This window comes from Apodemus sylvaticus, chromosome 1 (genome assembly GCF_947179515.1).
Source record: "Apodemus sylvaticus chromosome 1, mApoSyl1.1, whole genome shotgun sequence".
Lineage (NCBI taxonomy): Eukaryota > Metazoa > Chordata > Mammalia > Rodentia > Muridae > Apodemus > Apodemus sylvaticus.
The window spans coordinates 64860399-64886789 of NC_067472.1; the positions used below are offsets into that span (position 1 = coordinate 64860399).

The 26391-nt window shown below is 42.8% G+C and overlaps 1 protein-coding gene across 1 annotated transcript; it reads left to right on the forward strand.

Moving 5' to 3' along the window:
- Nucleotides 1–4501: 4501 nt before the first annotated feature.
- On the forward strand, nt 4502–5431 carry LOC127678791 (olfactory receptor 13A1-like). Its single transcript, XM_052174004.1, has one exon. The coding sequence runs from the start codon at nt 4502–4504 to the stop codon at nt 5429–5431; it is 930 nt and encodes a 309-aa protein (XP_052029964.1).
- The last annotated feature ends 20960 nt before the right edge of the window (nt 5432–26391 follow it).

Sequence of the window (26391 nt, forward strand, 5' to 3'; positions counted from 1 at the left end):
AGCCTGTTGACCAAAGTTCTCCTGTATTTCTTTAAGTGTTTTTTTGCATTTCCTCATTATTGGCTTTTGTATTCTCCTGGATTTCTTTCAATGATTTTTGTGTTTCTCTTGCAAGGGCTTCTAACTTTTGATACATTTTCTCCTGAATTTCTTTAAGTATGTCCTTCATGTGTTCCTGTACCAGCATCATGACCAGTGATTTTAAATCCAAATCTTGTTTTACTGGTTTGATGGGGTATCCAGGACATGCTGGTAAAGGAGAATTGCGTTCAGATGTTGTCATATTGCCTTGATTTCTGTTAGTGACGTTCCTGCGTTTGCCTTTTGCCATCTAGTTCTCACTGGTGTTAGTTGGTCTTGTCAATGCTGGAGTCACCAGTGCAAGCTGCCCCTTCCCAGTTGGCCTCTGGTGCACAGCTTACCTCCTCCACTGCCTGGAGACAGGGTGCTGTTGCCCAGGCTGTTCAGATCCCAAAGCAGACACCTGAAGGCTCCTGCTGGGGCCCGCTGGATTCACAGGACCACACCGACTTCTCCCTGCTGGCCACCCGGAAGCCCCTCTTGCCTCTTGCAGGATCTGGAGATGTGGTGTTGCTGCCCAGGCTGATCTGGATCCAGAAGCGGAGAGGTCTGAGGGCTACCGCCAGAGGCCTCAGGACTGGAGCCTAAGCTCCGTGCCACAGGAGCAAGCTGTGCTGTGAGCTCCCAGACTGCCTCTGAAAGTTGTCCTTTTTAATAGCTAAGTAGTATTACATTGTATAAATGTACCACATTCTTTGTATCCTTTCTTCTGTTGAGGGAAACCTGGGTTGTTCCCTGTTGGGTCCTGGGAACCTCTTGGGTCTCTGGCATCTGGGACTTTCTAGTGGCTACCTCCAGCTCCCCCTCAGCTGAACCCCTCTACTTCTCTATCTCCCCCTATATCTGAACTGGTTCCCTTTTCCCCCTCCCCCTCCTCTCTTTCTCCCAGATCCCTCTCCTCCTCTACTTCCTGGAGATTATTTTCTTCCCCCTTCTTAGTAGGACTGTAGCATCCACATTTTAGTGTGATCTTCATTCTTGAGTTTCATATGGTCTGTGAGTTGTTTTGTAGACATTCTGAGCTTCTTTTTGGCTAATATTCACTTATCAGTGAGAACATACCATGTGTATTCTTTTGTGACTTGGTTATCTCACTCGGGATAATATTTTCTATTTCCATGCATTTTTATGCAATTTTCATGAAGTCATTGTTTTTAATAGCTGAGTAGTACTCTATTGTGTAAATGTACCAAATTTTCTGTATCCTAAATAAAAATGAAAACTGTAGCTCACCGTACCTCCTTGAGTCATCAAAGCCTCCTGTACTCTGTGCTGTCATACTTGGCATGGAGTTGGAGAGCTTGCTTCAAGGTGACAGAGGACAGGCCAGTTGCAGGTCTGTCCACCTCAGTCAAGTTCTTGACCCTACAGCCTTCCCTGCTGATTAGCTTTTAGCTGTTAATGACCTTCAATGCATGTGGTCATTACAGCAGTCAAACAACCACATGCTTTTTCACAGGCAGAATACAGACTCCTCCCAGGCCCATGGGCAGTTGTTGGGTCCATGGCCTTTCTACCACATCTCATTGCTGGGCTCTCTAGGTACCCTGCTGTGTGGATGGCTGCTGCTCCAGGTCAGTGAGGGGCAGACAACCATCAATTTTCCATGAACTAATTAGCCCCAGTTTTGAGGCTTATATGCTATAAACATGGTGACTTTTTTTGGACTATGCATTATCCTTAAACCAGTGTTGCAGTCTTTAATTACTTATTAATTTTGTAAATCAGATTAGTCTCTTTATGGAAAATTGACTAGAAAGATCAAATGTAGTTGAAGCTCTTATCTTAATGTGCTCTAGAAATTGTTCAGTTCTTGAGTGGTGCTTCCAGTGTTGCGCTTGTTCTGTTAACTGGGTGACATTTTGGAAGAGATTGAGAATGTGTCTATTGACAGAGTTCAAAGACATTGGAGGATGTGGAAATTAAGGTGGCCAGTGGTCATTTGGTTTGTGAAGTCTGGATCATTTTTGCTGCTTTCAGTTTTTGTAATGATTTGGCTCTGAATGGGCAACTCTTCTGTGACTGCAAGAGACGGTTCACCCCTGAAGTGCATCTTCTGGCTATGCAGGGAAGCCAATCTAGTGCTAAGGGTTCATGCTACAGAAAAAAAGTGAGTTCAAGTCCTGTAAACTCTTGCTGAATCTCACCTCTACAGTCTTCACACAATCTCTCCTCATAGGAAGATGTGAAAACTGGTGAAAAGTTTCATCAATTTGGGGACAAGCTCAACTGTGATCTACCACAGTGACTATGCTCTCCCCAGGAATGCGTGAGAGTGGCCCACTCTTTCCGTCTCCACACAGTGATGAACTAAGCTGTCAGTGTTGGCTTAATCGATAAGACTAAGCTACACCAAGATGATGTAATGATCTAATGATGTAATGATAAAATGAGGTGAAGGAAACACATAGACTCCACTGAGGGGCAGTTTGTTAACAAGAAATATATCTTCCTACAGGGATCAAGGGTACATAACTTTCAGCCAAGCTATCTTGAGGGCATCCCTATGGAGGAAATTACATAGAGGCCACTGTCCTAGAGCTGTGCACAATACGTCAGGCATCTACTTTCTCCATGCCTTAGAGTCCTTGTGTCTCAGCTTGGCAACTGTAGCTCTTAGAGACTCCTGTTTACTTCACTGTGGGTAATTGCTCTCTGAGGGCCACTCCCAAGCAATATCAGAGTCCATCCCAGGGTGTAGACCCTACATTAAGGTCAAAAGCAAACAAATGAGACACAGACCTCTTTGTGACCACAATGTATGTTCTTCCTGACATGGAGACATCTTGGGGTTAGATGGGCAATCGTGGACAGTTTCTCCTTCCACGTGAGTTCTTCCTTCCTCTACTCTGTTCTTCCTTTTGGGATCTCTCTCTCTCTCTCTCACACACACACACTCTCTCTCTCTCTCTCCTTTTTTGCCTTCTGTGAGGGAAGGATGATTCTCAAAAGAGATTTGGTTTTCGTCTTATCTATTTTAGTGTGTAAAAATGAAAGAGCAACTCTTACCAGAATCACGTTGCTTTGTATTTTCAGTTGGAAACTTTGAATGCATGCATCTATAGGTCTGTTCTGTGACCTATCTGAGCTGTTGATCAGTGTGAACAGAAATCTTGCCCTGTGGATTGGCTCTGAGGCAGAGCTAGATCTCTAGAGAAGCATGATGGTTTTCTGTGAATCTGGTACAGAGTTCAGTGCTCAGAGCCACCCAGGCAGACAGGTACTGGGACTGAGATGTAATTAGAAAGGATTTGGGGGCTCAGTTGAGAAGCCTACCTTTCTTATGAGGCCATTGGCTATCTGTAGGGAATACTGACAGATCATCCTTTGTGGGGACAAGTATGGGTCCTGACGGTTCTATGGACAGCTTAACTCTTCAGATGGGATTATCAAAAGCTCAGGCCCTGCTCTCAAGTTCACCCTGTAGGAGAAAGGCCTTGATCTGTGCACTCACAGGGAAGAATGTCTTCATATTCTGTGTGAGTTCTTTGTTTTCATATAGCTAACATCCCACTCATGGAGTCTCCAGGATGGATCTGGGCCTGCTCACTCCCATCAGATACTTGAAAGAGGCAGAACTCTCGGTCTATATGCTAATCAGTGTGCATCTTTCTCTGCCTGAGAGGCCATATGCTTGGAGAGTCCTGGATGACTAGAGGTAGATATGTATATGAGGTGAAGGGAAGACAGACTGGAAACTGGGTAAGAATGATAGCCTAGAAATTTGGGGCTGGCTTGAAGCCAGGTCCATGCCTTTCATGCTGTGTTTCCAGCCCTGGCATAGCCAGGTACCTTCTCTGGCACAAACCTTCATCAGGGGGTGATATCTGTTGGCATCACTGAATTTATCATCTACAAGGGAGTGTCTTAGGGTGGCAATGGAGAAATAGACAGTGTGGTGTTCACAAAAGTGGTGTTATGCTATAACTGCTTTATGATCTAAACTACTCCAGACTCCCAGTCATGCTCACCCAAACTCTTTTCCTGCCTGCCCCTGAGAAGCTTAATCCACCACTTGATAAGGCAGGTTCTCTCTAGGTCTAAGAAGTCTATGCTACAGAATGGACTGTTTCTTGGTATACCTTAGCTGGCTAGCATACATGCTTAGAAGAGCTCCAGTTCTCAGGGTATCATAGAACATGATCTATGTTAAAACAAACACAGGCTGTAGAAGGATACTGCTCATCACAAGCAGGGGTTCCTTCTGTTCTGGGTCTACTGTGTACAGAGTGGTGAGTTCATGCTCACACTGTTGTACTGTGTTGATAGATGATGTCATTGTTTCTACAGCAACAGCACCCATGAGAAGCACTCCTACTCCCAGTTGGCTGGACCCTGCCTGAAATGATGGCTGCCTCCACACCCTGTGTTTTCTTGACCATCCCAGCTGCATCAGAGTAACTCCCAGGACTCCTCTCAAATGGCAATAAACAACTACACAACTGTGGTAGAGTTTGTCCTGCAGGGACTCTCTGGGGATGCTAGGCTCCAGGCTCTCTTCTTGGTCTTTTTCTTGCTTCTTTATATCTTGGCTCTTGCAGGAAACACTCTCATCATCATAGCCATCAGCCTCAACCCAAGCCTTCACACCCCCATGTATTTCTTCCTTGTAAACCTGGCCTTGTTAGACATTGTCTGTACGTCCACTGTTCTTCCCAAGCTGCTGGAGGGTCTGGTGGGTAAGAGCAGCCACATCTCTTACAAGGGATGCATGACCCAACTTTTCTTCCTAACCTGGTTTCTAGGGTCTGAGCTGCTGCTGCTCACTGCCATGGCCTATGACCGCTATGTGGCCATCTGCCGCCCACTGCATTACAGCATGCTGATGAGCAGGCCCATCTGTGTCCTGCTCGCAGGCTGTGTGTGGATGATTGGTATAGTCAACACATCTGTGCACACTGGCCTGATGGCCCAAATCAATTTCTGTGGTCCCAACCAAATTCGTCATTTTTTATGTGAAGTCCCAACACTGCTCCTTCTGTCTTGCAGCCCAACCACCCTCAACAACATCATGATTGTCATGGCGGATGTTTATTTTGGTGTGGTCAACTTTCTGTTAACTATGACATCCTACAGCTTCATCATCGCCAGCATCCTGCGCATCCGCTCAGCTGAGGGCAAGAAGCGTGCCTTCTCCACCTGCTCTGCCCACCTGGCCGTGGTCATCCTGTACTACTCCACTGTCATCTACACCTATTTGCAGCCTGGCTCCGGATCCTCCTATGAGAATGGCAAAGTGGTTGCCTTACTATACACAGCAGTCAGCCCTACCCTGAACCCCCTCATTTATTCTCTGAGGAACAAGGATGTCAAAGTAGCTCTCAGGAAGTTACTTCCCTGTTTCCACTGAGGAGGCAGAAGGCACTAAATGTGACTTGATAGAGCTGCTGATGACTGAGAATCTGATGTCACGGCAGGGGACAGGAAGGTAATTTATATGGCAGATGTATATGTACTGTGTTCTCCATGGAGGAGCCACTGGCCATTTCCTTTTGGAAGTGTAGACATCCAGGTTTGGAGCAGGCTCGGTATTTATATCCTGGTGTAACTATTTCTGATGTAGGGTTTTTTGAATCCTGTCTGCATTAGAGAAAATCATCTAGACCCCAGTATTGGACTAACTCTTCTTAGTTTGGACTTGAGAACTGTCTGGTGGCACCAGGGTCCCTACACCATTGAGAGGAGAGAGAACAAGCAGTCTGCTTCTCGTACCAGCAATGCCCAGGAAGGTGTGGGTGGACTCATCCATTCCTCTTCATCTGGGATGCTTCGCCATCATAGTAGAGGATGTCAGCCTTTCTTGGTTTGGACAGAAGCTTTTGCAGCCTGAGTAGGAGTTCACTCTCCCTCTGGCCTCTGAATGCCACTGTCTACAGCATCCTCCTAGTCTCTATTCCCTCCTCCAGACAGTTTCCTCTAGGTTATGATAAACCCTGTGTTGTTTGATGCTGTTGGTCACAATATCCAAATATACAGCTGCTTCTGTGGTTTTTCACCATTTAATCTATTGGTGTAGCTGCTTTTTGAAGACCTTGATTTCTTTGCTAATCACTTGTTCTAAGACACTTGTTAGAGTCTATTGTTTGACCCACTCCCTGCCATGTCATGATTGTTTTCTCTCTTCAAGGGCACAGCTATGTAATGCAATTCTCCATGGAGTGGAGATGGTAGCCTTTAATGTAGGACATTTTAGTCAGGGCTGCTCTACCTGTTGGGCCTGAGGTCACCCTTTCTGGTAGTCATTGCTGACCTGATATTTCAGCTGCAGGTCAGTTTTGTGTTGTAGAGCTTTGCACACATGGCATCACACAGCACATACTCTGACATGTGTGCTCTTTCATAGCACAGTGTTTTTTTGTTTTTACTTTCATTTATGTGAATGTTTTGACTGAATATATGTCTGTGTAATACAAGCAAACCTGGTGCCCTTGGAGGTCAGGAGAGGGTGTTGGACCCCTGGCTGAAGTTACAGATGGCTCTAATCCAACATGTGGGTGTGGTACTAGGACCCAGTTCATCTTCATAAGCAATAACTGTTCCTAGGGGCTGAGCCGTCTTTCAAGCCCAGAACAGCATTTTAAATGTTCATTCCTGTTCTCATGCATGTGTAACAGTGCTGTGTTGTTTTCTATTTTGGTGATCACTAGATTCTAAGGCTATTACCCACTGTAACATCCAGCTTCCATAGATAACCATCCAAGTCATCTTCTATGCTTTTCTTTCTCTGTAGTAAGTGACTGTAAATGGCTTTATGAGGTCTCGGTGTGTGGAGGTCACCAAGGTTTTACCCTTTACACTCTCAGGGAATGGGATTTCTACTGGTATTTACCGCCACCTACATTCATTGATAGAAAGATTAGGCTCAGAATTGAAGCCTAATCATTCCTCAGTCCTGCTTAGCTGCTGAGATTCCCCCTCCTGCTGTGACAGTGGCATTGGGGATGGCCTGCACTGGTTTTCTTTACTGCAGAGGAACAGCCCTACAAACTGCCCAAACTACTGCTCCACACATTGGTCTGCCCCCATGCTCATTAACACCCCTGTTGATTTCTTTATTGATGTGTCGCTTAGGAAGGCATTGCTTAAATTCTAAATATTTAGGCATTTCCCAGTTGGCACTGTTAATGATTGCAAGGAGTCATGATTTTGGCCTGGTATAGCTTCCTTAGAGTCAGTTACTCCTGGAGAACCCTGTTCCTTTCAGTTCCTGATAAACCATGGCACTCCCTCAGGTGTGAACCATTCAGGCTCTGTGTTCCCTGGAAGTCAGTGAAGCTCCACAGGACAATTTTTACTCTGAGACATTAATATTGCATACTCTGTATACCATGCAAACATTGTATCCTGGCAACTACAATTGTATTCTTCCTGGGTAATTGTCATTATTTTTTGTTTCTGATAGGGGTATACAAAGTCTTATTGCTTGTAGCAAACTTGTCTCATCCTCATCCTGAGACCCTTTCATCCTGGTCTTGTTTTATCTTTAACTGACTGTATCAGGAGATCATGGCTTAGTACCATAGTGCTGGGGCTTACAGTTTACTTTAATTCTGCAACTCTATCTGTCTGTCTATCTATCTATCTATCTATCTATCTATCTATCTATCTATCTATCTATCTATCATCTATCTATCTATCTATCTATCTATCTATCTATCATCTATCTATCTATCATCTATCTATCTATCTATCTATCATCTATCTATCTATCATCTATCTATCTATCATCTATCTATCTATCATCTAATCTATCTATCTATCTATCTATCTATCTATCTATCTATCTATCATCTGTCTTATATCACTTATACCCTTTTAATTACGGTGAGACTTGTTTTATGGCTGAGTGTGGGGTAAAAGTCCAGAGAAACCTCATAAAGTCCCGTATTCTATTGTGTGTGGTGCTCAAGCTCTAGTGTGGAGGCTGATAGTCCTTGCTGATGTATGTCTTCTTGTTCTGTTCATTACTGAGAGAAGTGAGATACTCCATTGTAATAAACCAGCTTACTTTTCTGTGTAGTTATATCAGTTTCTCTTCCTCTGTCTAATAGAACTGTTGCTTAGGGCATAGTGATTTGGGTTCTTCTGTCACACTGACTGTTTCTAACTCCATATTAATACTTTCATCAAGAAATAAGTTATTTTATTCATGCTACTAACTTCTGCTCTGAGATTAACACTGTTTGATATTAAAGCAGTATCTCTAGCTTTCATTCAATTGTTAGTGTGCTGTGTTTTTTTCATTATCTTACTTCCAGCCCAATTTATTTTATATACTTTTTATTAAGTTATTTTATTTATTTACATTCCAAATGTTGCCCCCTTCCCAGTCTGTCTACCCCACATTTCCCTCTGAAAGGGTGTTCCCTCCATATCACCCTCCTCCAGCACCCCCATTTCATGTGGAACCAAGTCTCTATAGGATTAGGTGCAATCCTCTTCCAGTGAGGCCAGACAAGGCAGCCCTCTGCTGCATATGTGCCTGGGGCCACAGACCAGCCCATGTATGCTCTTTGGTTGGTAGCTTAGTCTCTGGAAGCTCTGAAGGGTCTCAGATAATTGATACTGTTGGTCTTCCTATGGTGTTGCCATCCCCTTCAGTTACTTGAGTCCTTCCTAACTCTTCCATAGTGGTCCCCAACCTCAGTCCAGTGGTTGGCTGGAAGTATCTGCATCTCTCAGTCAGCTGCTGGTAGAGCCTCTCAGAGGTCAGTCATGCTAGGAGTCTGTCTGGAAGCACAATATGGCATTAGTAATAGTGTCAGGGTTCGGTGCTTGTGGATGCGATGGATCCCAAGTTGAACCAGTCACTGGATGACTTTTCCTTAAGTCTCTGCTCCATTTTTGTCCCTGCATTTCCTTTAAACAGTAAGTTCATTATCTTTTTTTATTGGATATTTTAGTTTTTTACATTTCAAATGTTATCCCTTTTCCCGGTTTCCCCTCCAGAAACCCCCTATTCCATCCTTCCTCTCCCTGATTCAATGAGGGTGCCCCTCCATCCACCCATCAATTCCCTTCTCCCCGCCCTCACAGTCCTGGACTCTGTAGCATTTAGCCTTCCCGGGACCAAGGGCCTCTCCTCCCATTGATGTCTGACAAGGCAATTTTCTGCTACATATGCAGCTGGAGCCATGGGTCCCTCCATGTGTTCTCTTTGGTTGGTGGTTTAGTCCCTGCGAGCTCCGAGGGTACTGGTTGGTTAATATTGTTGTTCTTCCTATGGGTTTCAAACTCCTTCAGCTCCTTCAGTCCTTTCTCTAACTTCTCCATTGCAGATGCCATTGGGGACCTTGTGCTCAGGCAAATGGTTGGCTGTGAGCATCTGCCTATGTATTTGTCAGGCTCTGGCAGAGCCACTCAGGAGACAGCTATACCAGGCTCCTGTCAGCAAGCACTTCTTGGCATCTGCAGTAGTGTCTGGGTTTGGAAACTATATTTGGGATGGATCCCCAGGTGGGGCAGTCTCTGGGTGGCCTTTCCTTCATTATCTGCTCCACACTTTGTCTCCATGTTTCCTCCCTTGAGTATTTTGTTTCCCCTTCTAAGAAGACCTGAAGCACCCACACTTTTGTCTTTCTTCTTGAGATTCATTTGGTCTGAGAATTTTATTTTGGGTATTCAGAGCTTTTGGACTAATATCCTCTTATCAGTGAGCGCATACCATGTGTGTTGTTTTCTGATTGGGTTACTTCACTCAGAATGATATTTTCTAGTACTATCCATTTGCCTAAGAATTCATTGTTTTAATAACTGAGCAGTACTCCATTGTGTTTGTAGAAGAAAACTCCAGCAAGTAGTAATTGCACATAGTTTCTTGCTTAGGAGTAGGAGCCCTTGTCTACTTCCCCATTGCAGTGTGGGACTCCATCTGGCTTTACCAGGACCTGTATGTGCACAGTCTCTGAGTTCATCCATGCTTCAGTCCTGCTGTCTGGGAAGCTACCTCTGGCTCTTACAAACTGTGACAAGAGGTGTAAGTTGACTATGGTTACTCCATTTTGGTGCCTTAGGTAAATTTTGTCCTCCCTGGCTCACTCAGGAATTGGTGGGGCCATTTCTCTTGCTTTCATAATCTTAGGGTTAGCTGTCCTGCCTGTCAGAGGTGGCAAGATGCCAGGGCATCTTTCTCTCTCCCATACCACCTCACAGCAGACATCAAGAGGAATGGGCAGCTCTCCCATGCTCATGTACTCAGGACTAGCTCACCAGTACCCCTGCCAACAGGGCTAGCTCTACTGTGATGCCCAGGTAAGGTTGAGAAAGGAGCTGGGGACTGCTCTCTGGAGTGCTGCAGCCAGTGGTTCATGGGGCCAGCTCTGCATAGCTCTTGGACTTCAATATGGTCCTAGGCAACAGCCCAGGTCATGGACATTCCCTTGGCCTTTGCTGGTAACATGGGTCCCTGATATCAATATAGACTCCCTGCTGCTGAATGGCCACACACCCAGACATGAACTTCATGATGGTCTTAGGTGGCAGGGCAAGCAAGGAACATCTGACTGTTCCTCCCTACACTCTCATCCTCAGTTCTGCCTCTCCTCATGGTGCTCTGTTCTGCTTCTCTTTCTTGCCCATCTCTCCACTACATACTTACACATTGTAGTGGCTCCCACTGTGGGTGGGCCTCTGGGTATCTTCCTTCAGTGTAACAACCTTAAGAGAAGCAGTTCTTTGACTCCAGTTATGTTGCTCAGTATATGCATTCTCCCACATTGAGTACTAACCAGGCCTGATTGTGTTAGCTTCTGAGGCCAGACAAGTTTGAGTGAATTGACGGCACTATGGCAGTAGACTGGACTGAATATATGCTACAGGAGACATGTTATAACAAGAGAGACTGTTAAAGCATCTTCTACCTACTCCAAATACTCAAGGGGCTGACAGACCAAAGAAATATTCTGTCAACACAAACATGGTGAATAAATGATTTTATGGGCAGCTGCATTAAACAAAAAGTCCCACTCCTAGTTAAGTTTGGTATCTGTACACCTTAGCATCACTAAGATTTGTACAGATAGACATGAAAGACTGGTGATTGGATTCCCAGGAGAGCACCCTGTGACCTTTGCCAGGGCAGCATGCCGACAACCCCATCACCATTGCCATAGATCTCACTCCATGCTCCATCACTTTGCTCAGTTCATTGCCGTTACTGTAGACCAAGCTCTCATATGGGCCATCAAAGCTACTGTGCTTCGTGTGGCAAGAGATGTATCAAGCTATCCAAGAAGAGGCCATATTTCTTTCTCTCACATGGCATCTCCAACTACAGCAACTGTGATGTGATTCAGAGCCTAAGTAGTGGCCTTTACTTTTCACTTGGTTAGGTGAGGATTTTATTCAAGAAGCAAAGTATATTCTAGATAAATAAAATGTTCTCACAGAGGATATTGTGAGTTTTGGGATATTACTATTCTTCAGGTTCTGAAGTATGTGAATGGCTTGATGCCTTCTGAGTATACAGCAAGGGGCTCATTTTCTCCACTGACTAAATAATTAATGGGCAGGAATGTAGTGATACTGGAAATCATGGTGAGTTTGAGGGAATGTATATAACATCATTTAACATTATATAGCATCATATAACACTAACATGGGTAAGGTTGTGGTCCCTCCTTGGGTTCTAAGTGTTATAGATACATTAGCTTCAGAAATAAATCACATGGAAGTGCAAGGACGACATATTATGGATGATAGGAAAAGCTTCAGGTTTAGGCGAGCTGTACATCTTGCAGTTTTCCAGAGGAGGAGACTGGAGATGTGAAAGTGGAATTGGGGCCATTCTGTCTGAAATATAACAACAAAACCAGCAAGCAAATAAACATCCATGGAGGTTGTTTGTTTTCATGAAGGTTGTTTCCCTCATGGCTGAGGGATTGCAATAGAAAGAAAAGTAAGGAGGCCTAAAGTGTTAGGGAATTAAAAAATATCCAGGGTATATAAGCTGTACACCTTGCTACTGCCTTGGAGAAAAAGAGTCACAAAAAGAACAGGGGATCCCTGTCTGAAATCAGCTTGAAGAAGTGTCTGTCACATGACATCAGATAGCCATGGGTGCAGAGCACAATGTGTGTGTGTGTGTGTGTGTCTGTGTGTGTCTCTGTGTGTGTGTGTCTGTTCGTGTATGCGAGAGTGCACATGTGTGTGTGTGTGTGTGTGTGAGAGAGAGAGAGAGAGAGAGAGAGAGAGAGAGAGAGAGAGAAGGAGGGAGGGAAGGAGAGAGAGAGGGAGAGAGGGAAGGAGGGAGGGAGGAAGTGAGGGGGGAAAGAGAGGGAGGGAAGGAGAGAAGAGGGAAGGAGAGAAGAGAGAGAAGAGGAGAGAAGAGAGAGAAGAGGAGAGGGTAGAAGAGGAGAGGAGAGGAGAGGAGAGGAGAGGAGAGAAGAGGAGGGGAGAGGAGACAGGTGGTAGTGGTGGTGATAACCTGACAGTGTAGTGTTAGGGAGCTCAAAGGCTTGCTTATACTCTGTCCAGCATCTGAAAGAAAAAGACATAGCCTGTCCCTCCTAGTCAGGGCTCAAAGGCTGAAGCCTTGTGGTAGCTTCCATGAACTTTGTAATGGGAGAGAATTCTAGGAAGGAAAAGTATTTTATCTTAAGATGAACCCACTTCTCTAAGGGTGACACTCCCCCTCACCTGCTCTACTTCCCCTTCCCACATCCCCTCCCAGTCTTGCTCAACTGTTTTGACCATCAAGGGAGGGGACAAGTACTGTAGATTTGAAAGCATCTCCAGCCACTCCAGAATTGAGCATCCCAGACCAAGAGAGCTGAGAACCGGGCAGGCTGATTTCTGATTCATCTCTTCACATTGATAGGGCTAATGAACACTTCCTCTCATGTGTTCTCTCTACTGCCATGGCGTGAAAGGCCAGTGCCTATTTGATGTTCTCTAAATTGAAGGGACAGAGAAAGAAAAGGTTATCACTTGAATAGAAAAAGTTTCCAATGAACTTATGCACTGGGGTCTGATTACCAGTAGATGGGTTTTTGTGAAGTGAATAGATCCTGACTTTGCATCTTTGTCTCAGCATATAATCACATAGTATTGGGAGGAGCTGAAGTCTGGATCACAGATATAGGAGGATACTGAGCATTTGGAAGAGATGGCTAAAGATCTCGCACCACTAATGCAGCCTCTCCCAAACTGTGCTAGCCATGCTTCATGCTAGTTTGTAGAGTAGAGAGGGTCCTAGTGAGGCAATCCCAGCAGTGTTCCTAGAGGTTGCGCTGGGAACTGGTTCATAGCTGTGACCAACAAATTGTGATTAACCACATGGATGACTGGACCTCAGGCTGAAATCATGTGCACTGGGCACAGGATTCAATGTACACATGTCAGAGATTGTTGGTAGTGTAGAGAATGTGCAGTAGACAGAAGCAGGGAAGGGCTGGAGGAATATGGTGGACAATACACTAGGCCTTATTCCTTTAAGCAGCTCAGTGAGATGTGATTGAGCCTCTGAATCCAGGAAGACAATTAAGGCATGAATCTGATTACTGAGGCAAAGGGAGTTTATGTCAAGGTCCAGCCTCAGCCTGGAGAGGTGCCCTGGCCAGAGCCCATGTGTCAGACAAGGCCTATACCTCACTATGACCAAAGAAGAACCAGCTAGCCATGTTGCAACATAAAATGGTTTGTGTCAGTGGCGGCAGCAGTGGCTGGTCCAGCTGAAGAGCCATCAGCAGTGGAACCAAGGTGACAGGGTCCAGGCAGGCCCTGCGCCCATAACCACTGACCTTCGCTGGCCATCTGGGATGCAAGCAGCGGTGGATTTATGGTGCCTTTCACCTCACAGAAGCCACTCCAGAACTCTGCCTCACACTAGTCACGAGAGACTCGTCTCCATCTTGGTTCTCGGACTCCAGAGAGATCAGAAAGACTGAGGTACGTAAACATAACCTGAAGCCAACATCGCGGGGGTCTAAGCCCGACGGGAGTTGGCCTGCACCCAGGCCCTGGGGTGTTTGGGGGGCCATCGGGGTGCCAACTCAGCCAGGAGGTTTTTTGCCCGGGCCCGGCACGCGAGCACCTCCATTTTGCCTACAAGATGCCAGAGAGCTCTAGCAGGCAAAGCTGGCTAACAGGCATAGCCCAAGGCTAACAGAACGAGGGTCTAGGCCCCAAGAACTGGGCTGCTCGGTGGGCCATCTGTGTGTCAACCCGGCCAGGAGGTTGTTAGCCCAGCAGACTCTCCCGGCACTTTCAGGGAGCGCGCACGTGCACATGCCCACCATCCTGGCCACCTGACAGACCCAATTAACAGTCATAGCCTGAGAGGAACTTTGCTCAGACCTTGGCCTCCCAGGTTTTTGCCTAGACTCACGGCCTGAGCAGCTAGGCTAGCCTTGTGCGCACCAACCTGGTGGGGAGATCGACTGCCCAGCAGAGTGATCAGCACATGGAAAAGGTCCCCGAAGCATACACTCTTCAGCACTCCCTGAAGGAGCAAATGGGCACCGCCTGGTTCACAGACACAATCTGGGGCAAAGCACACTAGAGCTGTAAAGGCTCCCAAGAGAAGGACAGCACATCAGCAATCTGCTACAGGGGAAACCCAGCCATCCAATGTTGCAGAAATAGCCCCAGATTCCCTCCGGAGGCTCAAACACCAGCCAGAGACAAGACCAACTAACTCCAGAGAACAAGGTGGCAAAGGGCAAACGCAGGAACACTACTAACAGAAATCTAGGCAATATGGCAGCATCTGAACCAAACTCTCCAATATCAGCAAGTCCTGGTTATGCCAACACACCAGAGAAACAAGATTTGGATTTAAAATCACTGATCATGATGCTGCTGGAAGAACACAAAAAGGACATAAATGAATCTCTTAAAGAAATACAGGGGAACATGAATAAGCTAGAAACCCGTATAATGGAAACAGAAAAATCACTTAAAGAAATGCAGGAGAATAAGGCTCAAGAGATAGAAGCCAATAAAGAAGAAACGTAAAAAAAAAAAAAAAAAAAAAAAAAAAAAAAAAAAACTTAAAGAAATGCAGAACTTGAGTCAAGAGGCAGAAGTCATGAAAGAGGAAACACAAAAATCTCTTAAAGAATTACAGGAAAACACAAACAAACAAATGATGGAACTGAGCAAAACCATCCTAGATCTAAAAACAGAAGTAGAAACAACTAAGAAATCACAAAGGGAGACAACTTTGGAGATAGAAAACCTTGAGAAGAAATCAGGGGCCATAGATGCAAATATAAAAAACAGAATACAAGAGATGGATGAAAGAATCTCAGATGCCGAAGATACCATAGAAACCATTGACTCAACAGTAAAAGAAAATGCAAAATGCAAAAAGCTTGTATCCCATAACATCCAGGAAATCCAGGATACAATGAGAAGAACAAACTGGTATAGATGAGAGTGAAGATTTACAACTGAAAGGGCCAGCAAATATCTTCAACAAAATTATGGAAGAAAACTTTCCCAACTTAAAGAGAGAGAATCCCATGAATGTACAAGAAGCCTACAGAACTACAAACAGACTGGACCTGAGCAGAAATACCTCTCGCCACATAATAATTAAAACCCCAAATGCACTAAACAAAGAAAGAATATTAAAGGCAGTAAGAGAAAAGGGGCAAGTAACATATAAAGGAAGACCTATCAGAATCACACCAGTCTTTTCACCAGAGACCATGAAAGCTAGAAGATCCTGGGCAGATCTTATGCAGACTCTAAGAGAACACAAATGTCAGCCAAGACTACTATACCCAGCAAAACTCTCAGTCAAAAATAGATGGAGAAACCAAGACATTCCATGACAAAACCAAATTTACACACTATCTTTCCACAAACCCAGCTCTGCAAAGAATAATAGGAGGAAAACTCCAATACAAGGAGGGAAACTACACGCTGGAAAAAGCAAGATAGTAACCTTCCTTTGTCAAAAGCACACTCAAATATAAAAATAACATCAAAATGACAGGAAGTAATAAACACTATTCCTTAATATCTCTTAACATTAATGGACTCAATTTCCCCCCAAAAAAAGACATAGACTAACAAGACTGAATACGGAAACAGGACCCTACATTTTGCTGCATACAGGAAACACACCTAAATGTCAAAGACAAAAACTACCTTAGAGTAAAAGGCTGGAAGACAATTTTACAAGCCAATGGTCTCAGGAAACAAGCTGGAGTAGCCATTCTAATATCAGATAAAATTGACTTTCAACTTAAAGTCATCAAAAGAGACACTGAGGGACACTTCTTGCTGCTCAAAGGAAAAATCCACCAAGAACTTTCAATTATGACCATCTATGCACCAAATGCAAGGGTACCCTCATTCATAAAAGAAACTTTACTAAAGCTCAAAGCACACATTTCACCTAACACAATAATTGTGGGGGACCTCAACAGTCCTCTCTCCTCAATGGACCGATCAGGAAAACAGAAACTAAGCAGGGACACAGTAAAACTAATTGAAGCTTTGGACCAATTGGATTTGACTGATATTTAGAAAATATTTCACCCTAAAGCAAAAGAATATACCTTTTTCTCAGCAGCTCATGGTACCTTCTCCAAAATCGACCATATAATTGGTCACAAGACAGACCTCAACAAATACAAGAAGATCGAACTAATCCCATGCCTCCTATCAGATCACTATGGTGTAAGTGGTTTTCAATAGCAACAAAAACAACAGAAAGCGCACATACACATGAAGGCTGAACAATACTCTACTCAATGACACCTTGGTCAAAGAAGAAATAAAAAAGAAATCAGAGACTTTTTAGAATTTAATGAAAATGAAGGAACAACATACCCAAATCTTTGGGACACAATGAAAGCAGTGCTAAGAGGAAAACTCATAGCCCTGAGTGCCTCCAAAAAGAAAATGGAGAGAGCATACACTAGCAGCTTAATGACACACCTGAAAGCCCTGGAACAAAAAGAAGCTATTTCACCCAGGAGAAATAGAAGACAGGAAATCACCAAACTCAGGGCTGAAATCAATCAAGTGGAAACAAACAGAACCATACAAAGAATCAACGATTCCAGGAGCTGGTTCTTTGAGAAAATCAACAAGATAGATAAACCCTTAGCCAGACTGACCAAAGGGCACAGAGAAAGTATCCAAATTAACAAAATTAGAAATGAAAAGGGGGATATAACAACAGAAACTGAGGAAATCTAAAAAATCATCAGATCCTACTACAGAAGCCTATACTCAACACAACTGGAGAATCTGGAGGAAATGGACAATTTCCTTGACAGATACCAAATACCAAAATGAAATCAGGACCAAATAAATCATCTAAACAGTCCCATAATCCCAAAAGAAATAGAAGGGGTCATAGAAAGTCTTCCAACCAAAAAAAGCACAGGAACAGATGGTTTTTTTTTTATTGATATATTTTTCATTTACATTGCAAATGATTTTCCCTTTTCTGGGTCCGCACTCCCCACAAGTCCCATAAGCCCTCTTCCTTCCCCCTATTCTTCCATCCACCCCTTCCCACTTCCCTGTTCTGGAATTCCCCTATACTCTTGCACTCAGTCTTTCCAGAAACAGGGGCCACTCCTCCATTCTTTTCGGACATCATTTAATTTGTGGATTATGTCCCGGGTATTCAAAGTTTCTAGGCTAATATCCACATATCAGTGAGTGCATACCATGATTGATCTTTTGAGACTGGGTTACCTCACTTAGTATGATGTTCTCCAGCTCCATCCATTTGTCTAAGAATTTCATGAATTCATTGTTTCTAATGGCTGAATAGTACTCCATTGTGTAAATATACCACATTGTTTGTATCCATTCCTCCATTGAAGGACACCTAGGTTCTTTCCAGCTTCTGGCTACTACAAATAGGGCTGCGATGAACACAGTGGAGCATGTGTCCTTACTGCATGCTGAAGAATCCTCTGGATATAAGCCCAGTAGTGGTATAACAGGGTCTTCAAGAAGTGACATGGCCAGTTTTCTGAGGAACCGCCAGACTGATTTCCAAAGTGGTTGCACCATCTTGCAATCCCACAAGCAGTGGAGGAGTGTTCCTCTTTCTCCACATCCTCGCCAACACCTGCTGTTTCCTGAGTTTTTGACCTTAGCCATTTTGACTGGTGTGAGGTGAAATCTCAGGGTTGTTTTGATTTGCATTTCCCTAATGATTAATGATGTTGAACATTTCTTAAGGTGTTTCTCCACTCTCCGAAGTTCTTCATGTGAAAATTATTTGTTTAGCTCCGTACCCCAGTTTTTATTGGGGTTATTTGGTTCTCTGAGTTCTACTTTCTTGAGTTCTTTGTATATATTAGATATTATCCCTCTGTCAGATTTAGGGTTGGTGAAGATCCTTTCCCAGTCTATTGGTTAACGTTTTGTCCTATTGATGGTGTCCTTTGCCTTACAGAAACTTTGTAGTTTTATGAGGTCCCATTTGTCAATTCTTGATCTTAGAGCATAAGCTATTGGTGTTCTATTCAGGAACTTTTCCCCTGTGCCCATGCCCTCCAGGGTCTTTCCCAGTTTCTTTTCAATTAGTTTCAGTGTGTCAGGTTTTATGTGGAGGTCCTTGATCCATTTTGAGTTGAGCTTGGTACAAGGAGATAAGAATGGATCGATGTGCAATCTTCTGCATGCTGACCTCCAATTGAATCAGCACCATTTGTTGAAAAGACTATCTTTTTTCCACTGGATGCTTTCAGCTCCTTTGTCGAAGACCAAGTGACCATAGGTGTGTTGGTTCATTTCTGGGTCTTCAATCCTATTCCATTGATCCGCTTGCCTGACATTGTACCAATACCATGCAGTTTTTTATCACTATTGCTCTGTAGTAGAGTTTAAAGTCTGGGATATTGAATCCCCCTGAAGTTCTTTTACTGTTGAGAATAGTTTTAGCTATCCTGGGTTTTTTGTTATTCCAGATGAATTTGAGAATTGCTCTTTCTAGCTCTATGAAGAACTGGGTTGGGATTTTTATGGGAATAGCATTGAATCTGTAGATTGCCTTTGGCAAGATGGCCATTTTAACTATATTAATCCTGCCAATCCACGAGCATGGAAGGTTTTTCCATTTTCTGAGATCTTCTTCAATTTCCTTCTTCAGAGATCTGAAGTTCTTGTCATATAGGTCTTTCACTTGTTTGGTTAGAGTCACCCAAAGATACTTTATGCTCTTTGTAGCTATTGTGAAGGGGGTCATTTCCCTAATTTCTTTCTCAGTCTGCTTATCCTTTGAATATATAAAGGCTAATGATTTGCTTGTGTTGATTTTGTAGCCAGCCACTTTGCTGAAGTTGTTTATCAGCTATAGGAGTTCTCTAGTAGAGTTTTTAGGGTCACTTAAGTATACTATCATATCATCTGCAAATAGTGATAGTTTGACTTCTTCCTTTCCAATTTGTGTCCCTTTGACTTCCTTATGTTGTATAATTGCTCTAGCTAGGACTTCAAGAACTATATTGAAAAGATATGGAGAGATGGGGCAGATTTTTCTAGTCCCTGATTTTAGTGGGATTGCTTCAAGTTTCTCTCCATTTAGTTTGATGTTGGCTTCCAGTTTGCTGTATATTGCTTTTACTATGTTTAGATATGGGCCTTGAATTCCTGTCCTTTCCAAGACTTTTAGCATGAAAGGATGCTGAATTTTGTCAAATGCTTTTTCAGCATCTAATGAAATGATCATGTGGTTTTTTTCTTTGAGTTTGTTTATGTAGTGGATAGCATTTATGGATTTCCTTATATTGAACCATCCCTGCATCCCTGGGATGAAGCCTACTTGATCATGGTGGATGATCGTTTTGATGTGTTCTTGAATTCGGTGGGCAAGAATTTTATTTAGTATTTTTGCATCGATATTCATAAGGGAAATTGGCCTGAAATTCTCTTTCTTAGTTGGATCTTTGTGTGGTTTTGGTATCAGCGTAATAGTGGCTTCGAAGAAGGATTTGGGTAGTGTTCCTTCTGTTTCTATTTGGTGGAAAAGTTTGAAGAGTATTGGTGTTAAGTCTTCTTTGAAGGTCTGATAGAATTCTGCACTGAAACCATCTGGTCCTGTGCTTTTTTTGGTTGGAAGCCTATCTATGACCCCTTCTATTTCTTTAGGGGTTATGGGTCTGTTTAGATGGTATATTTGATCCTGATTTAATTTTGGTAATTGGTATCTGTCTAAGAAAATGTCCATTTCCTCCAGATTCTCCAATTGTGTTGAGTACAGGTTTTTGTAGTAGGACCTGATGATTTTTTTGAATTTCCTTGGTTTCTGTTGTATTATCTCCGTTCTCATTTCTAATTTTGTTAATTTGGATACTTTCTCTGTGCCCTTTGGTTAGTCTGGCTAAGGGTTTATTTATCTTGTTGATTTTTTCAAAGAACCAGCTTTTGCTCTTGTTGATTCTTTGTATGGTTCTCTTGGTTTCTACTTGATTGATTTCAGCCCTGAGTTTGATGATTTCCTGTCTTCTTCTCCTCCTGGGTGAATTAGCTTCTTCTTGTTCCAGGGCTTTCAGTTGTTCCGTTAATCTTCTAGTGTATGCTCTCTCAAATTTCTTTTTGGAGGTACTCAAAGCTATGAGTTTTCCTCTTAGCACTGCTTTCATTGTGTCCCATAGATTTGTGTATGTTGTGCCTTCATTTTCATTAAATTCTAAGAAATCTTTGATTTCTTTCTTTATTTCTTCCTTGATCAAGGTATCATTGAGTAGAGTATTGGTCAGTTTCCATGTGTCTGTGGGCTTTCTGTTGTTTTTACTGTTACTAAAGACCACTTTTACTCCATAGTGATCTGATAGGAGGCATTGGGATTATTTCAGTCTTCTTATATTTGTTGAGATCTGTCTTGTGACTAACTATATGATCTATTTTGGAGAAGGTACCATGAGGTGCTGAGAAGAAGGTATATTCTTTTGCTTTGGGATAAAAAGTTCTCTATATATATCTGTTAACTCCAATTGGTTCAAAGCTTCAATTAGTTTCATTGTCTCCCTGTTTAGTTTCTGTTTTCCTGATTGGTCCATTGGTGAAAGTAGAGTGTTGAAGTCACCCACAAGTATTGTGTCAGGTGCAATGTGTACTTTGAGCTTTAGTAAAGTTTCTTTTATGAATGAGGGCGCCCTTGTTTTGGGGGCATAGATGTTCAGGATTGAGATTTCTTCTTGTTGGATTTTTCCTTTGACCAGCAAGTAGTGATATTCCATGTCTCTTTTGATGACATTAGGTTGAAAGTCAATTTTATCTGAAATTAGAATGGCAGCTCTGTCTTGTTTCCTGGGACCATTTGCTTGTAGAATTGTCTTCCAGCCTTTTACTCTAAGGTAGTTTTTGTCCTTGACATTGAGGTGTGTTTCCTGTATACAGCAAAATGTAGGGTCCTGTTTCCTTTTCCAGTCTGTTAGTCTATGTCTTTTTATTGGGGAATTGACTCCATTGATGTTAAGAGATATCAAGGAGTAGTGGTTATTGCTTCCTATCATTTTTGATTAAAATTTTATACGTGTATGGTTATCTTCTTTGGGTTTGATGAAAGAAACTTAATATCCTGCTCTCTCCAGAGTATAGTTTCCCTCGTTGTAATAGTGCTTTCCCCCTATTATCCTTTGTAGGGCTGGGTTTGTAGAAAGATATTGTGTAAATTTGGTTTTGTCATGGAATATCTTGGTTTCTCCATCTATAGTAATTGAGAGTTTTGCTGGATATAGTAGTCTTGGCTGGCATTTGTGTTCTCTTAGAGTCTGCATGAGCTCCGCCCAGGATCTTCTAGCTTTCATGGTCTCTGGTGAGAAATCTGGTGTAATTCTGATAGGTCTTCCTTTATATGTTACTTGCCCTTTTTCTCTTACTGCCCTAAGTATACTTTCTTTGTTTAGTACATTTGGGGTTTTTATTATTATGTGACAGGATGTATTTCTGTTCTGGTCCAGTCTGTTTGTAGTTCTGTAGGATTCTTGTATATTCATGGGCATCTCTCTCTTTAGGTTAGGGAAGTTTTCTTCCATAATTTTGTTGAAGATATTTGCTGGCCCTTTAAGTTGTAAATCTTCACTCTCATCAATACCTATAATCCTTAGATTTGGCTTTCTCATTGTGTCCTGGATTTCCTGGATATTTTGGGTTACAAGCTTTTTGCATTTTGCATTTTCTTTAACTGTTGAGTCCATGGTTTCTATGGTATCTTCGGCATCTGAGATTCTTTCTTCTATCTCTTGTATTCTGTTGTTGATATTTGCATCTATGGTGCCTGATTTCTTCCCAAGGTTTTCTATCTCCAAAGTTGTTTCCCTTTGTGCTTTCTTAGTTGTTTCTACTTCTGTTTTTAGATCCTGGAAATTTTTGCTCAGTTCTCTCATTTGCTTGTTTGTGTTTTCCTCTAATTCTTTAAGCGATTTTTGTGTTTCCTCTTTTATGACTTCTGCCTGTTGATCAAGGTTCTCCTGTATTTGTTTAAGTGATTTTTGCGTTTCCTCCTTATTGGCTTTTGTATTCTCCTGAATTTTTTCAATGATTTTTGTGTTTCCCTTGTAAGGGCTTCTAATTTTTGATCCATTTTCCCCTGAATTTCTTTAAGTATGTCCTTCATGTGTTCCTTTACTAGCATCATGACGAGTGATTTTAAATCCAAATCTTGTTTTTCTGGTGTGTTGGGGTATCCAGGACTTGCTAATGTTGGAGAATTGGGTTCAGATGCTGCCATAATGCCTTGGTTTCTGTTAGTAACGTTCCTACATTTGCCTTTAGCCATCTGGTTCTCCCAGGAGTTAGATGGTCTTATTGTCACTGGCTGGTGCTTCAACCTACTGTGGATCTTTAAGGTTATCTCTGCAACACTGGATAACTGGGTTTCTTCTGGCACAGATTACTGATATGCTGGCTTCTTCTTTTGTGCCTTTGGAGCCCTTCTCAGTCTTGCCTCAAGCAATGTTATACTTAGGTTGTCAAGGTCAACCAGGTGTTCTCTGCTCTATTATGGAGGGAAGATGTTGTGGTGGGGGTCACTCCCTCTGTTGATTCTCACATAGGACACAGGTCCTGCGATGGACTGGCTTGCAGATAAACCGCCAATGTGCTCAGTTCCTGAGTGCAGGCAGACCCCTGGCGGCTTGCACCACCAGAAATCTAAAGCTCAGGGTGATACAGTACCTAGTGATCCTTTTCTGTCCCTGCAGACAGCAAATATGGCCACAAGGGTTCTCTCCTTCCACAGCCCCTGGGCAGTCCATGGGCCCCCGAGCCCAGCGGCTGGTAGACAAAAGCCGCCTATGTGCTCAGTTCCTGAGTGCAGGCAGACCCCTGGCAGTTTGCACCTCCAGAAGTCTAAAGCTCAGGGTGATACAGTACCTAGTGATCCTTTTGCGTCCCGGCAGGCAGTGAGTATGGCCGCGGGGCTTCTCTCCTTCCACAGCTCCCTGGGCAGGACACGGGCCCTGAGCCCAGATGGTTTCAGTGCAGAATTCTATCAGACATTCAAAGAAGACATAACACCAATATTCTTCAAACTATTCCACAAAATAGAAGCAGAAGGAACACTACCCAATTCCTTCTACGAAGCCACAATTACGCTGATAAAAAAAAACCACACAAAGATCCAACAAAGAAAGAGAACTTCAGACCAATTTCCCTTATGAACATCGATGCAAAAATACTCAATAAAATTCTTGCCAACTGAATCCAAGAACACATCAAAATGATCATCCACCATGATCAAGTAGGCTTTATCCCAGGGATGCAGGGTTGGTTCAATATACAGAAATCCATCAATGCAATCCACTACATAAACAAACTCAAAGAAAAAAACCACATGGTCATTTCATTGGATTCTGAAAAATCATTTGACAAAATTCAGCATCCTTTCATGCTTAAAGTCTTAGAAAGAACAGGAATTCAAGGCCCATACCTAAACATAGTAAAAGCAATATACAGCAAACCGGTAGCCAGCATCAAACTAAATGGAGAGAAACTTGAAGCAATCCCACTAAAATCAGGGAATAGACAGGGCTGCCCCCTTTCTCCTTATCTTTTCAATATTGTACTTGAGGTACTAGCTCGGGCAATTAGACAACATAAGGAGGTCAAAGGGATACAAATTGGAAAGGAAGAAGTCAAACTATCATTATTTGCATAGTCTACCCTACCCTAATGACCCAAAAAACTCCACTAGAGAACTCCTACAGTTGATAAACAACTTCAGCAATGTGGCAGGTTATAAAATCAACTCAAGCAAATCAGTAGCCTTCCTATACTCAAAGGATAAGCAGGTTGAGAAAGAAATTAGGGAAATGACACAATTCACAATAGCCACAAACAATATAAAGCACCTTGGTGTGACTCTGACCAAACAGGTGAAAGATCTGTATGACAAGAACTTCAAGTCTCTGAAGAAGGAAATGGAAGAAGACTTCAGAAAATGGAAAAGCCTCCCATGCTCATGGATTGGCAGGATTAATATAGTTAAAATGGCCATTTTGCCAAAAGCAATATACAGATTCAACGCAATACTCATCAAAATCCCAACTCAATTCTTCACAGAGTTAGAAAGAGCAATCCTCAAATTCATCTGGAATAACAAAAAACCCAGGATAGCTAAAACTATTCTCAACAATAAAAGAAATTCTGGGGGTATCAGTATCCCTGACGTCAAGCAATACTACAGAGCAATAGTGTTATAAAACTGCATGGTATTGGTACAGTGACAGGCAGGTGGATCAATGGAACAGGATTGAAGATCCAGAAATGAACCCACACACCTATGGCCACTTGATCCTCGACAAAGGGGCGGAAAACATCGAATAGAAAAAAGATAGCCTTTTCAACAAATGGTGCTGGGTCAGCTGGAGGTCAGCCTGCAGAAGAATGCGAATTGATCCATCCTTGTCTCCTGTACTAAGCTCAACTCCAAATGGATCAAGGACCTCCACATAAAGCCAGACACTCTGAAGCTAATAGAAAAGAAACTGGGGAAGACCCTTGAGGACATCAGTACAGGGGAAAAGTTCCTGAACAGAACACCAATAGCTTATGCTCTATATCAAGAATTGACAAATGGGACCGCATAAAATTACAAAGTTTCTGTAAGGCAAAGGACACCATCAAAAGGGCAATTCGGCAACCAACAAACTGGGAAAAGATCTTCACCAACCCTACATCAGATAGAGGGCTAATATCCAATATATATAAAGAACTCAAGAAGTTAGACTCCAAACACCAAATAACCCTATTAAAAAATGGAGTACAGAGTTAAACAAAGAATTTTCACCTGAAGAACTTCGGATGGCAGAGAAGCATCTTAAAAAATGCTCAACTTCATTAGTCATTAGGGAAATGCAAATCAAAACAACCCTGAGATTTCACCTTACACCAGTCAGAATGGCTATGATTAAAAATTCAGGAGACAGCAGATGTTGGCAAGGATATGGAGAAAGAGGAATACTCCTCCACTGCTGGTGGGGTTGCAAATTCGTACAACCACTCTGGAAATCAGTCTGGCGGTTCCTCCGAAAACTGGGCACCTCACTTCCAGAAGGTCCTGCTATATCACTCCTGGGCATATAGCTAGAAGATTCCCCAGCATGTAATAAGGATACATGCTCTACTATGTTCATAGCAGCCCTATTTATAATTGCCAGAAGTTGGAAAGAACCCAGATATCTTTAAACAGAAGAGTAGATGCAAAAAAATGTGGTATATCTATACAATGGAGTACTATTCAGCCATTAGAAACAATGAATTCATGAAATTCTTAGGCAAATGGATGGAGCTGGAGAACATCATACTAAGTGAGGTAACCCAGACTCAAAAGATGAATCATGGTATGTACTCACTAATAAGTGGATATTAGCCTAGAAAACTGGAATACCCAAAACATAATCCATATATCAAATGAGGTACAAGAAGAACGGAGGAGTGGCCCCTTGTTCTGGAAAGATTCAGTGAAGCAGTATAGAGCAAAACCAGAACAGGGAAGTGGGAAGGGTTGGGTGGGAGAACAGGGGGAGGGAAGGAGGCTGATGGGACTTTCAGGGAGTGAGTGTCTAGAAAAGGGGAAATCATTTGAAATGTAAATAAAAAAATATGTCGAATAAAAAAAAAATGTTTGTGTCCCTGAAGGCCATAGCAATCATGTGATTTTTCTGGGGAGAAAACAGTTTCCTGGACCCAGACCAACACTAGTCTAGCACCATTTGCTAAATGCAAGCCACTTCAGGTCTGGAATGGGATGTCATAGTGCTTAGATGAAGTTTGTTCTTGCTCACTAGGTGAGGAAAGTGAACATAAAATTTGACAGCTGCAGAGCCCAAGGAAATTATTCACTTAGAGGAGATGAAACTGCATGGTGACCAGTGACAATCTGTG